The sequence below is a fragment of the Argiope bruennichi genome, chromosome 10, assembly GCF_947563725.1.
Source record: "Argiope bruennichi chromosome 10, qqArgBrue1.1, whole genome shotgun sequence".
Taxonomy (NCBI): domain Eukaryota; kingdom Metazoa; phylum Arthropoda; class Arachnida; order Araneae; family Araneidae; genus Argiope; species Argiope bruennichi.
Window position 1 is genome coordinate 2,691,411 of NC_079160.1, and position 15,556 is coordinate 2,706,966.

Genomic DNA, 15,556 nt, shown 5'->3' on the forward strand with positions numbered 1-15,556 from the left:
TCATTTGTATGTTCGCATATTTTAATTGAAATCTTTGGATATTGTCAGTATGGCGGGCATAAAATAAAAGGTTTATATCCGCATCAAATATCATATGTTCTGTTAATGCAGAAATGTTTGTAAGTATTACGGACAGCATATAAAATCATTGAAAAAGTTGCAACAGTAAGCAGCTTTTACTTGGAGTTAAAAATCAGTAACTATCCAATTTTGGAATTTATAAATTCATTGATTATTGACATCTTTTATTTACTATTCATTCTTTTTGAAATACATTAGGGTAAGAAACTTTGGAGAATGAGGGGTTATAATATTACCTTCTCTTTCCTAATACCAGTGCATTGTCGATTTTAACAAATCATTTTCAGGTCGAGGGAAATATTCAAAAATGCTCTGTAGAAATGCAGGAAATTGGCAAAGATCGATAACAGTAGAGCCAAATATACACATACAACACCTAAAAGCAGAAAGAAATATAGCGAAGCGGAAAGAAAGAAAAAAAAAGTTATTTGAAAATAATGCTTTTTTATAAATTAATTAAAGATGAAATTAACAAATGAATGAAAACTGCTTTCAGCGACACGTTTTTATTACTAGACTAAAAAAAATTATTTTTTTCGTTTTAATTATTTATTGCCTTTTAGTCTTTAAATCCATTATTATAAATATTTTGGAATCTTGAAAGGATTTTTTTAATCAAATTTACTACAATTTTTTGCCATTAGTACGGCATCAAATTTCGATTAAATTAATAACTTGTGTGCTAGTAAACACATGAAAATATTAAATAGTATATAGCTATCGAAAACAAGGAAATGTACGACATTTCAAAATTTGGTTATCAGAAAATGAGTGAAAAAATGATCATAATATTCGATTTTTAAATACTTTAAACAAGTTCAGTTTCATGTTTATATTAAGAATGGAATTAGAATTTGAAATAAAAGTATATATATGGCTTTTCAATTTAAAAAAAAATTCGAATTTAAATAAAAGTATATAAAAAGGAAAGACGAGATAAAGAAACATGAAAATCACATGTTTTAAGAACGTTTGAAAGTTTTTGAAAATTTTTTCTTCAAATTTATTTTTTGCTTTTAATTATATTGATTGGGTACTTTTTGAATTATGAAGTATTTTCAGGATGTCTTATCCCCTTAGATCCGAAATGGGATACAAATCTATAGTTTTAAAGTTATATCTATGTTTAATTTTGTTTACATATTTATATGCTTTTTGTGTATTCGCCTTGAAGTGGACATATTTTTCATAGACATATTTTATCCAGAACTTGATAGAAATTCGACACATTTTGTGAAAAGAAAAATGAATTGATTGAATGAAAAAAAGATGATTTGCTCGAAAGAAAAAACTGGTGAAAAGGAAAAACTTCATGCCTACAGCTCTTTACCTTTCTTCAGCTGCTGTGCTCATAGAAGGAAAATATGTTCACACTGTCTTAATGTTTCCAAATTCAAAATGAGGGGAGAATGAAATGTGCAGATAATATCGAGGGGAAAGTTTTTGACGATTCCAATCCTTTCTCTTTATGTCTTCGGATACGAGAAATACAAATAGGAATTGAAATAATTTTAAATCGCTTTCTTCGATGAATGCATATGCGCGTATTTTGTAAAGCTTCTCGGCAGTCATGAATAAGATCTGAAAGATCAGCGTGAGCGCCGTTATGCAAAGGGAAATTGAACTAACATTTTGAAGTTTAAGAAAATAACTAAAAGATGGTTCTGGCATTATTAAAAATCAGTAATATTTCATAGAACATTGGAAATCTTATCTGCATCTCGACCATTTTGCTAAATATGTAATCAATAATGCTAGATGAAGAGCTGGCCGGATGAACTGGTTCAGAAGCAAAATAAAAATTCAATAAACTATAAAATATCTTCCAGTTAAAATTCTTGTACTGAAGAGCAAAACGGAGACCGAATAAATAAGTGGTTAACAAATTGAAATGGTTGTAACTTTTAATAGTTTTTCCCATGCCAAAATTCTGATATTTTTCTTACTATTTCCTTTACGAAGAATGGTAATTGTCAAAAGCTTCTAACTGGAGCTTTTGAACATCCCCAAGTTCCAGACGCATTTTTGACATTATGTCTCTGACAAAAATTTCAAAACGCTTCGAGCTAGACGGATGAAATTTAGTATGCAATCTTTACACCAAATTTATATATTTCTTCCAGATTTTGAGCAAAATATGTTTAGATGAAATCTGTCCTGCGCGGTTGTCTTATTACTAGTTAACATGATTATTACAAAAAGAAGAGAACTTGACGGATACGCGTATTTAATGTCTATAATGTAGACATCTATCAAAATTTGAACTACTTCCAACAGCGGGGTGAACATCTGTCAGTTTGTACTTTCAGAAACATGTAATCACTAAAATGCAATGGATTAAATGTTTCGAATTTGGTGTGTAATTTTGTTCTGAGTCAAATTTTTGACATCAATTGGCACGTGTCTAAAACGCAAAATCAATTTTCGAATACTATTTACCGCATGCCGTGGATTAATTGCCAAAAACACTCGTCAAGGACAACACAATAGATTCAGTAAAAATGCTAAATTCACGTCAAAGGTTCTTGACTATTGTACTCCAGTGTCATAGAAGGCGTTCTCTAGTATAACATCTTTATTAGAGAGTATGAAAGAAAGTTTTTGGGGCACCACTGTTACTGTTTCTCTTGTTTTAGGTTGCAATTGTAAGTGCAATAATTTATTATTAACAATAAATATTAACAATAAAATATTAATATTAACAATAAAATATTTCAGAAATTTGAAACTAAAGCAGAGAGATGTCACTCACCACATGAAATGGAAAGCGAATGATTAATAAGAAAATAGAATACATGAATTATAATGGCTAAATTTGAAGAATGAATTGAATGTTATTTTTACTGCCAATATAGAAATATGACATTGGTGGTATAACATAAATGGGGAGGGCACGGGGTTGAAATCTGAGATCAGGATGAGATTTAGTATAATGATAGTATACATTTAGAATGTTCTTTCATGAAAATATTAAAACGCAATGGCCAGTCAATTTCGAGAACAAAACAAATTATTTAAATTTAATTAACTATTTACAGATAGTTTTAATTAATATGCTACTTATTTTTATGCAAGAATAAATGTTTATTTTTGTAATACTTAAATTTTAATTTAATGTTTAAACAATAGTAATAAGTATAATATAAATAATGATAATTATAAATACTCATATCGCAAAAAAAATTATTCAATATTTCTAAAAAATTATCCCATATACATTTACTTTCAATTATATGCAAGAACCAGAATGGTAACTATAGCAAAAATATTGAAAAAAAATATATTTCGACATCTTGCATAACTGATAAAAGATGATTGTCCTCAAGACCAAGGTTTCTTTAAGAGATCTATGGGAAAACAAACTTCATTTGCATTTAAAAATCTCTCTCTTTCATCAGAAAGCTGGTCAGCGTACCATGTATACCTTATCATCTTATCAAAACTTGGTGATGACAATTGATGGTGTACAATTGATTGAATTTTTACACTATCTTCGCAAGAATTTATTTCTTGATCATGTTCGATTAAATAAGAATTTTGTATACGCTTAGTACGCTTTGAACCATCTGCCTACGCATTCAATAAATTAACACCTGCTCTCTACTATTTCTTTTGATTACTGCAGTTGGGGACGTTTGCTTACATATTTAACAAATATCAGCTGCTCCCTTCCATTTCTGATATAAATGTAGCTTCGTTGAGTTATAATTGATAATTTATTATTATTAAAATCCAAGAATTTGAACATTAATTGTTTGAAAATGACGCAAGCAAGTTAAATTATCTGTAGCCATTCATGTTACATATTTAATTATGTTTCCTTTAAACATTAAATTATTTTTTAAGCATTAAAAGTATAAACATTTATCCTTGCATAAAAATAAGTAGCATATCAATTAAAACTATCTGTAAATAGTAAAATTAATTTTAAATCATTTTATTTTGTTTAAAAAATGCATCTGAATTTTTAATTTTATTATTAAATACAGAATAGAAATTAAATACAAAGTTTGGAATAACACGTATAATAATATATATATCTTTCATAAAGGCCATTGAAATAAACAAAAGATGCATGCAAAAAAAAAAAAAAAAAAAAATCACAGAGTTCAGCATACCGCAAGAATGCGACTCAAAAATTTCATAAATGAGCAACGAACCAGGAGTTGTAAATCATAAATATACATAGAATAATAGTAAAATTTAGAAAAGCATATCTGTGTGATGTAAGCAGAATATTAATTATAAAATACATATTGATTATTCATGCCCTTCATAACATCGATAAAATATAACACAGAAAAAAAACTTCCGAAAATATAAACACTTCTTTTAAGAAAATATACTTTCTTGTGTACGAAATATACAAAGAAAAATTTACTGTAACAGTCAGAAATTCAAACTTGAGATTTTGACGAATTTCCGCGTTTTGGACCTCCGTGAATCCAAAAAACGCAGTTTCGGAATGTGTCGCTCCATCTATCTTTGAAAACTGCTTTGAGTTGAACAAATGGCATGCAATCTCTATTCCAAATTTATTGAATTTTATCAAATTTTGAGCGAAATTCATTCAGAGGAAATCTGTCTGTCTTATTATAAGAATAACTACGATGCGGAGAGAGTAAAATGAATAAAATTTGGTACGCTAATTTAATATCAAAATACGACGAATTTGGCTCCAAATCCGTCACGAAATGGACCGTCTGTTGTTCTATACTTTTGCAAGTTCTATACTTTTTTCTAAATGCAAGGTATGAAATTTGGTATGCGCTTTTTTCATTAAAATAATTGTTCTGTGACAAATTTTGGTTTCAATGAGTCGGAAAAAAGCATCAAAATTAAAATTCTGTTTTCTGGTAATTTTGTATTAACTGCATCCTAGCAATTCATCGCCCAAAACTGCAAGCTAATCTGCTCTTTCGTAACTATTGTTCACCAGTGGTATGCCATTTTAATAATATACAAGAATAGTTATTTGAGAGTATGTGAGAAAAAATTAAAAAGATCATTCCCTGTGGCTTTTCATTTGAATAGTACACACGAATTTAAAGACAGACACAAAATCATCAAATATCAACTTTCATTTACAAAAAAAAAAAAAAAAAAAAAACCTTTGACAGTGTGTTTTTTGGTGCCTTTGTAATGCTGACTTCTCTCCGCAGCCTCCAATGGCCGAACTTCAGCACGGCGCGCTGAAGGGCTACTATGTGGGCTACAAGGTGGCTTCGACGCCCGAATCTTTCGTGTACAAGACGCTGGAGATCGGCGAAGAGTTCAAGGAGGAGTGCCACGTAACCGGCCTACGAAGGCACACCAAATACAACGTCGTGGTACAGGCCTTCAACTCTAAAGGGGCGGGTCCGCCCTCGGATGAAGTGACAGTAGAAACACTCGAAAACGGTGAGATATTTCTTTGAGATTTTGGAGCCATTTCTAGTTATTCTATTAATGGTTTCACGTTCAATAAGAAAGACAAAAAAGGTTTTTGAAAATAAATACAATAACTGTACTAAAAAACTTAACTTTTTTTTATTTAAATTCTTATTTGTTTTTCAGCATTTAATTTATAACCAACAATTATGGAATCTAAAATTCAATTTTTCTCAAACTTGCTACCAGATGTCACCCCTTGTGCGAGATGGATATTTAACTAAATGGACTGATTCATTTATAGACAAGTTCTGAAAATCATAAAATAAAGCATTGTCATTCAGAAAAATAAGCGTACAAATTTCCATAATAGCGTTCTAGCAAGAAGGAGTATGAAAAATCGATTTCAAAAGGCATGATGAAAAGTTGGGTCAATGGGCAAAGTGCACACATATCCATTCGAAAAACTCCGTTCAAGATCTACTGTTCAGAATTTGCCTCGGTGATTCAGAGATTGTTCCTTACATGTATGCGTAGATAGTGCATATCTATGTACATGTCGTTTCTGTTTATACACATAATTATTCTTCTCTCCGACACACTTGTGCCTGTGCCTTCGTTATTTTCTGATTGGATATTCTTTCTTGTAAAAAAAGTGAACATTTCTTATAAATAATATGCAATGTAGTCATTTTCTGCGCTAGATAACAAATATTCGAACATGAAATTTGATACCTTGACTAAAAACAGAATTTCTGTCACAAGAGATGGAGCAAGAATATACCGGTGAAAAAAATGGCATGAATCGGAAAATAATTTTAAAAAATATACCAAAGTATGAAAGAGACTTTTTCAATCCTTTTAATTTACTGAACATTGTTTTATCCATTGTCACAAGCAAACTTATGATAATTTGAACCTCTTTCTTTGCATTCATCATTTACTTGAAGAAACACAGTATGAATGTATCTTATTTATGGATGAGAGATGGCTATTGCAACATCATTTATAAAAGTTTATGAATAATTCTATGAATCGTTTTATTGCAGATCCACCTCTCACACCGCCCTTAACTGTTATGGATAAAACAACATCATCGATTCATTTAGCCTGGGACCCCAATTACGATACGAGAAATCCAGTTTCAGGTAAAAGTGACAATTTTAGTTTTAATATATCTTTTAATTATTATAATCAGATACAGAAGCGTAATAATTCTATGTATGTGACACTTCTTAAAAATTCAATAATTAGCAAAAGCATATATTTTATAGTTTTTTCAGTCATTTCTTCAAAGGGATTCACTCGTATCCTATTTTCGAGGTAGTTCTGGATAGAATGTGAGATATGCAGTGACTCCGATTTTGTTATGAATTCTGAGAGATTAAATAAGTTTAACTCATTTGGATAATTTTATAGTTACTGATTCATCCATCATGTTTATAAGAAGACTCATAACACTACAAATAATGATGAGTAATAGATACTCTTAAAATATAATACGGGTACATTGTTGGAACAAATGAAATTGCGAATTTATTTAATCTTGATGACACATTTATTTTAAGCTGTCCATACTTATAATTTTAAAGGAATAAATGGACGCCATAGCATTCTGTATTTAATATTGACTCAATAAAGTAAACTGAAAAATGTAAAAAATAGTCAGCTTAAAAAAGATACATATATTAAAAATAATGCATATTTAAACAACATAATCCTATAGATGACACGCTATTTAATTAAATTATCTTGCGCAGGGAATACAGCTCTTAAGATTCGTCACTCACATCAAAACAAAAATGCTCACATATCTTAATAATATTTTTCCTTCAGAAGTTGCGGTTGCATCTTGAGATTATTGGCCCGCACAGAAATGTGGTAAAACATTATCGCCTTCATTTGCAAGCAAATTACTAAGCTTCCGAAGCTGCCAATTGAACATTCACAACAGATTAAAAAAACGGACGGTTGTCTTTTAATCGCAAAGTACAATATAAAAGCAATTTTAATGAAATTGAAATGATTAAAGTGAAAAGTATCCAACTCACAAAGGTTTTCTTATGTGATCAAGTATTTGGTTAAGGCCGCTTCTGACTATTCAACAATCACCTACTCATTAACAGGTGTTTTTTTTTAGTAGAGGTAATTGAGTCATCACAAATAATTATGATAAGTTTTGTCTGGAGGAAACTCAGAATCGATTATTATTTCAGTGGCTAATGTCAACGAAGTTCGAGAGAAGTCTATCGCATTTACTTTATTACCTTATGATAAGTTTGTTCAGTCTACCACTATATTGAGATTAACAATAATGAAGGGTATTAAGACGCGTTTACTACTAGCCACAAATATCTTTGGATCTAACCTCCATATTTTACAGAATTCCTTGTTTTAAAAGCTTCAGGATGCTAGCTTCACTCTTTGGGGCGAGCTGGGTTTAAAACTGTCCAACCTTTTGCTTAGCTTTTTATGCTTTGTAGGATAAATTTTAACCCACCTCAAAAAGTTGATTACTCATTGCCATACTTCCCATTTAATATTTTATCTAAAGTTTTTCATTCTGTTGGCAATGACATGCGCCTATGGGAAATGCGCAAATAAGTGGGAAAAACTATACAAATGAAAATGAATCAGTAAGTTGTGTATGCTGCTGTGATTAATGTTGGCGTATTGTGTGATGCAATGAATTTTTCTTTATAATGGAGTGTTATTTTATTATGAGTGAATAAATTATTTTATAAATAAAAAATGTTATTTGATGCTTGATATTAATTTTGAACCTATGAAGTGGTGGAATTATATGCGCCTCATCCTGTAAAAGAGGATTTAATGAAATGCTATTATTTTTCCTTATTTTGATCTATGTTTTATGTTAAATAATCGAAATGAATGGGATTTTTTATAATAAATAAATTCTATACAACAAAGGTTTTATTTTATTTAAAATATAATTAATCGCCAAAAGTCTATCACTTCAAAGAACTTGCCGTCAAGTTCCCGCTTCCTGTGATAATGACGTTTCTTATATTTATGCCATTTTCATTTCCACTCATTTCATGAAAGCGATTGGTCAAAAATAACTGGCACGCAAAGAAACGTCGGAGTTTATTCGTTTCAGCTTATCAGTTTTATAGATATCATATCGTACTTTCTCGACGAAACCGCTCCGGTGGGGAAAGGGCAATGGCGTCATTTTTGATAAACCTTTATTCCTTAAAAGTACCGAAGATCAAGCGCTTTTTATACCCAGACGAAAACGACTGTACTTTATTCAGAATAAAACAAACAAACAAATAAGAGTTAGATTGAATAATTATATTGCAATGTTATAATAAAAAAAAAGCAAAAAATACATAACTTGGGTTGATAAGTTAAACAATTTATGCTTTTAAATGTACGGTACAAAGCCGTGTATATAATGTCAATGCGACACTATTGCAGGTAGAGTCATGATTGTGTCCATTCCATTTTGCAGTCTTATACTTTTGGGTTTTCCAGTTTTCTAGCTTACGGGAGCTGCAACTCTCTTCTTGCTATTAGATTTTGGTTTTCCCGACCGATAAATAAGTTACATTCTCTTTGTAAATTACGAAAAAGAAAGTCACTGCAATGAGATACGAATGGTCTTGCTACCCATTGACTGAAATGAAATGCGAGCATCTCATGAGCATCGCAATAGCTCAAACTGGCTCCTTTAAGAGTACTAAAATAGTATCCATTTCTAAATTAAAAATGAGTGGTTTAAATATTCATTAAACAGACAGAAGCATTGAGGACGGCAACCTTTGGAGTAAGACCTGCTAAGCTCTGATATGCTCAGGTTTCGTATTTGCTGCGGAAGGTATAAACGCGCCTTACGATCCATGATGTTATCCTATCTCAACCTAATTCTAAATGGAATACTTTCTCAATCATTCTTCCGAGAAAATCTTTCTCGGTTTTATAGTACTGAACGCTTCCTTTTCAAGTGCTCCAGATGCAATAAAAGTGTTTAAAATGATGGAGCATTCCTGAGGGACTGGTTGAGAAGTGAAACTTACAAAGACAAAAAGAATGAAAAATGCGAACTGCGGTGACGAGTCCGAGATATCTAATCGTTTTACTTGTGGTTATGAATTGCTACTATTTCATATTACTAATAACGAATGATTTAAATAACAAACACAATTTATTTTAGATTGCTATTACATACTGTTTAAAGTTTCAAAATCAAAATTGTTTTCAATGTGAAAAAGCTCAAAATTTTGTTTTTATTGATAATACTTTTAACTTGCTTATCTCTAAAAATGAGCTTACCTACAGACATCAAAATACCTATCAGAAATACAATAAAATTTAAAATCTAAAAAATACACTTACTATAAAGCAGAAGGAATCGAACTGAATACTGCACTAATGAGTAAATATCATCCATAAATTCTGGAGTAGGCGAAAAGTGAGCAGATGCTAACAAGTCGGCAAGATGTTACGTACGTAATACAAACATAGTAATCTTGCCTCATTGACTAGATCTGCATTAGATTATTTCAAGTCATAAGTATGATATCGCTGATAAAATATTCACCACAAACCGGCTGCCAAAAATAATGCTATAAGAAGTATTCATAATAAATACTCCATTTCATCTAAGTTCTGTATTTGAATTTCCGTAAAAAATATTTTTGCAACTACTATTTTATAATTTCAACGTATAAATGTTGCATAGTTTCCATACTAGATGGCAGCACGGTATACTAAAGATGTAGGCGTTTTAATATTATTATTATTATTTTATTTATTTATTTATTTTTAAATGAATTTATCATAAAAACGCTTGTCAACATTTCGAATACAGTTGTTTAGAATTGTTTTTTTTTCATATTAAAGTAGAAAACCAATGAAAATTATTTTCTTTATTTTTTATCATGTATGAATACGATGTAGTATTGGTGCATGTCAATTTACACATTAGAATCTAGTACTTTTAAGCTTTCAGGTTCCACAAAACATTATAAAATGTTCACAGTTTACTAACTGTTTTGAGTTCTTAACAGATGCAGCCCCAAAAGTTAAATTTATTTCATAGAAGTTTTTTTTTTTTTTTTTTGAATTCATTTTTCTTTTAAATCTATGTTTAGATCTCTCCATTCGTAACTTCAGTGAATTACCTTTTTGCTTTCTAAAAAGTTTTAAATTCAAGTATACAATTTTTCTTCCTGATACTTGGATGATATTTTTCTGCATTATCAAATTTATGATTATAAATTTTAAATACTTATAACTTGTTTTATTGTAGGGTAAGAATCAAATCATTTTAAACTGATTCCCATCTGTCATCTTGAGAATTAGCATCTCTGTTTTGATAATCCACTTTTCTGATCTAATCAAATAGAACGAAAAAATATATTCTAAAATTTAATTTAATTTCCCTGTTTTATTGTTTAATTTTCATTGTTTCTTTTCTGTTTAATTATTTTTATTGTTTAAGTTTTATCTTACTAGAACATTTTAAAACATTATTTAATAAATTTATCTGATTAAAATTGTAATACTCATTTGAAGGCATGAATGAAATGAAATAAAATAAAACACGATAAATATATATATAATTGCATATTTACCTTTGTTTAATTTTCAATGTCTTTTTTCTGTTTAATTATTTTTATTGTTTAAATTTTATCCTACTAGAACATTTTAAAACATCACTTAATAAATTTTTCTGATTAAAATTGTAATACTTATCTGAAGGCATGAATGAAATGAAATAAAATATAACGTGATAAATATATATAATTGCATATTTACCTTACATCTCTAACCTTAAATTTACACCATATGAATGAAAAAAAAAATGTTGTATTAACAAATATTTGTTGCAAAGCTACACAGTTTTATCAATATTTAATGCATCTTAGCAATAGTTTATTATAAAGATTAAAAATTTTCAGGAATATAGCATAATTTCTCGAGTGAAATCCCCTACATGGAATATCTCTCCAGCTTTAAAGATTAATTTCTAATTATTGCCCCTAGATGGCAGCACGAAAGCAAAGATGTGAAATAACCTGCATTGAAGATTTGTTTGCAAACGTGCAAACGCATTACAAATGAATTTATTGTTTTCCATTTAATTTTTCATTCAGAATAAAAAAGTAATTCGATTATCGCTAAGTTCCTCTTGGATAAATATTCTTTAAAAATGAACTAAATTTATAAAGAATATTATTTCTCATGTAATTAATTTTTATGCAATTTTAAAAATTTCACTTTTATATAAAATGAAAATATTCAACTCCAATCCTCAGCTTTTTCAACCCAATTCTGGCTCAGTTATGAAAACACAAACCTAGTTGAGTTTCAAAAATACATTATTGGGAAAAATCTCCGGTTCCGTAAAACAAGCTTATTTTTTAGAAATTTTTGTGATTAAATCGCATTATCTCAAGCTTTTCCTTTTCTAAATAAAGAATGCAAAAATCATATGCACCCGTTTACATTAATTTATATATTTTTATATAACGATTATTGGCCTGTTCAATCAATACAAATGTTTGCTTATGAGGAAAGCGTAGCATTAGGTGTCGCCATCTATCAGGTAGTACTTTAAACAAGTGCTGCTATGATTTCTTATTTATCCATTCCATTCTTCTTCTATATTAAAATGAATGAACAACAGGAAATGGTCATGACACTCACAATTCTTATCTCTAAGATTAAAAGAGTATCTCAGATTTTTACTAGATTTCAATTAAAAGTAGGGGAGCTAGAAGCTCGTAGTAAAAATATTTGGGGAAAAAAAATTTAAAAATATTAATTTCTTGAGTATATCTGCTTTTTTTATTGTGTAACTATTCATTAATCATATACAAAAAAAATTTATTTTGTAATTTTAATTATTTTACCACAATAAATACTTTTTGAAAAGAAATCGGTTATTACAACTTGTCCTGCTCCTGGGGTTGGTAACAATAAACACAAAACTAAAAACTAGTTAAAAATATTTTTTTCGAAAATATTTTTTATTAATTGAAATAATAAGAGCCATCTGCTAATTATTATTATTTGGCATAGTGGCAATAAATAATATCAAGTGGTTTATAGCAAAAAAAAAAAAATGATAAAGTCATTTAAACAAACAACATAAAAGTGAATCTTTAACTGACTTGAAGCAAAGAAATGGCAAATCGTTACCTTTGACAGATTAGAAAGTTAAGTATTTCACCCATTCTTCCTTATCAGAGTTGATCATCCATTTTAATTTCATATAAGAAAAGAGGCCTATTCTGAATGCCAGTATATACAGCATTCTGATAAACCAACTTTCTTATTTCAAATGAAGCAATCCGAAATAAATATTCGCACATTTCATCAAATAAAAATCTTTTTCTTTTTCCGCAGATGTAACTAATGTATTAATTTTAGTATAGCATATCCAATAGAAAGAAGAATTTCACTTCGTCTTTTTAATATATCAAAACAGAGACACGTGACAAATATCGAATAAAAGCTACATTTCTAATACTTTTTTTCCCTAAGACTTCGACGGTAGCTAACTTATATAAATTTCAATTTTTTGAGGTCCTTTCAAGTTTCCTTTTAGAGTTCCTCATCCTAAAGCAAGAAAATAATTAGATAAAGTAGTTCAAATTTATAATTTGTTCTGTAATCACTTTCATTTCCTCTATTACTTTCTCCGATGTATGTTGCAACTATTATATACACCTTGGTGTGACACGTTGTTTTGTGATTTGATAACGTCTTCTTGATTTGTAAGTCTATATGTACTTCTTTTCCACTCAGTCTTCTGTTTGTAAATAATAATTCTTTTTTCTGTCTTTAGATCAGGAACTGTTCATGAATTACTTTGACAAGAATAAAATAATTGGCATGGTATCAAGTAATGCTAAATTCTAAGGAAATCTAACTGCAAAAATCGTGACACGAGGAAACGCGTACTAAAACTTGCTTCAAGATTTTGTTCCAATTTGTCGTCGAATAATTTGGAACATCTACATTGATTAATAAACTAATATTGCAGTTATAAAAAAAACTTAAAATGCATTTTATAATCTGATACATAGCCAATAAATAAGTAAACACTTTTATTACGAGATGAATTAATTTTTCTTAAATCAGAATTTATGAAATATTTGTTTACTATTAACTAGTAAAAAGGAAACACGTACACACTAAGGGAACACTGTTTCTCAGAACTCGTTTCAGCAAGTCCCAAAGTAACTTGTTTAATAGGCTCAGTAATAAAAATCATGTTTAATAACATTTCTGATCAAAAATTTTAAACATTATTGCGTAAAGTGCGTGTTACAACTTGCCCCTCTTACAACAGGTCCCTACCTCCTCTACCTAACTCTCCTGTTTTTATCTGTTTTTGTTCATCAAACGTATTTGTTAAAAGCAACATTCTTAATATTTCTTTTTAATATCTATTCCGCGCACAGTTATTCTGAATGGATAAAGAATAACGTAGAAATAAAAATGATAAAATCATTTACTGAATAGCTTTTGTACTTTCTTATAATTTATTGACTAGTAATTCTTAAATTAACTTTTAAAAAATATATAACATTCTTTTTTAGTTCATAAATTACCTTTTTGTTTTTTGTTTTTTTAATAACCTGTCATTTAAAGCGCCTTAGGTGTGAGCTTGAGAATTAGAATATTTTGGATTGGAGAAGTTCAGAAATTATAATTACTTCAACATGGCACCCCTCCTCCTTTTTAGTTCTGATTTTAGATACGGAAATGAGAATTTAGTGTATAAGTAAATGAATTCTTGGATCTGGGTTAGAATGCTAAGAAAGTGTATAAAAATCTTTTCTTGGCGCTATAAAGAGACTCCGAGAATGAGGAGGTCATAGTGGAAATTGGCTTCAAAGCAACATGGAATAAGATTTCATTAAAATTGTATTATCTGTTTGAAAGGTCTTTTAAACCCTTTCTTACCCCCATGGTAAAAAAAGAAAATATTTACCATAAAATTCATTAGTTTTGGCATGCAGTTATGAAGTTTGCACTGCATTCTCATCGAAAGGTTAGATGAAATAACATTCTGGATGTTTTATTTTCATATCTCACAACATAAGGAAACGTCAATTAACCAAGTCAATTAACAAATCAAACTAATTATACCAAATTAGTTTGATGAAATACTTTTTAGTTTATCTCAATCCCAAAAATATTTTAATATATTATTACTTAAAAAAATCGTTCTTTAAAAGTTTAATTGCTTCTGTAATTAATAACTCCTTAATTTTTATTCTAGAATTTCCTTCTGAGAGTGTCGAACTAACAAATGGAAACCAGTTTAACACACAATATCTTCACTTAAATTCGAGATTCACTCAAAAATAAAAGGTCTAGTGTAAATACGCAGCGGCGCTATAATTTCAATATGCATGCAGGCGATTAGTTCGAAATATTTGCAAGACAGAGACATCATTATTAAGAGCGATAGTATCGTCAATGGTAATTTTATTAAAGAAATTCTATACGTCAATCTCATCATTATACAAAGGTTTCAACGAGAGTACATTAAAGACACTGGTTAAAAATTATTTATTTTTTCCTTGGCCAGATTTCATTTATCTTTCGAGCAATAGGGCTTTACTTTCTGGCTAGAGTTTCTAGGGGGACAATGACGTGGACGTCGCTTATCACGAATGGCGCCATCGAGAAGCATTGTTCTTCTTTACGGTGATATATACATATTTCACCAAGACAAGTTCTTCGTATTGCTGGTAGTTAGTTATGTTTAAATATAGTCTAAAATATGCTCCATAAGTTACAAAAGTTCTTTTTTCCATCACATTTTAGGTTCTTTTAATTGACCTACACAGCTTGCCTTCTAGATTTCCAATTACCAGTTCCTTTGCATGCATACAAAATATACGAAATGACTCTTTTTCTTTTAGGCTATGTGCTGCACCATAAACACGAAAGCGGGCCTTGGGAGGAATCTCACATCGCCGGGGATCAAAGCTCCTACCTGATGCCGAATCTGCAGTGTGGATCCAAGTACCAGTTCTTCTTGACCGCTTACAACTCAGCAGGCAAAGGAGAACCGAGTGAGATTTTGGTGGCCAAAACAGAAGGAGGAGGTATA

The 15,556-nt window shown here is 29.7% G+C and overlaps 1 protein-coding gene across 3 annotated transcripts in view; it reads left to right on the forward strand.

The window, feature by feature from the left end:
• The window catches only part of LOC129988111 (cell adhesion molecule DSCAML1-like), a 578,154-nt gene that overhangs the window by 488,017 nt on the left and 74,581 nt on the right, over window positions 1-15,556 (forward strand). For all 3 annotated transcript variants that reach the window (XM_056096237.1, XM_056096239.1, XM_056096238.1), the window contains exons 17-19: window positions 5,244-5,481; window positions 6,501-6,599; window positions 15,366-15,551. In XM_056096237.1, the coding sequence (XP_055952212.1) occupies window positions 5,244-5,481; window positions 6,501-6,599; window positions 15,366-15,551 (523 nt within the window). The remainder of the gene's footprint in view (window positions 1-5,243; window positions 5,482-6,500; window positions 6,600-15,365; window positions 15,552-15,556) is intronic.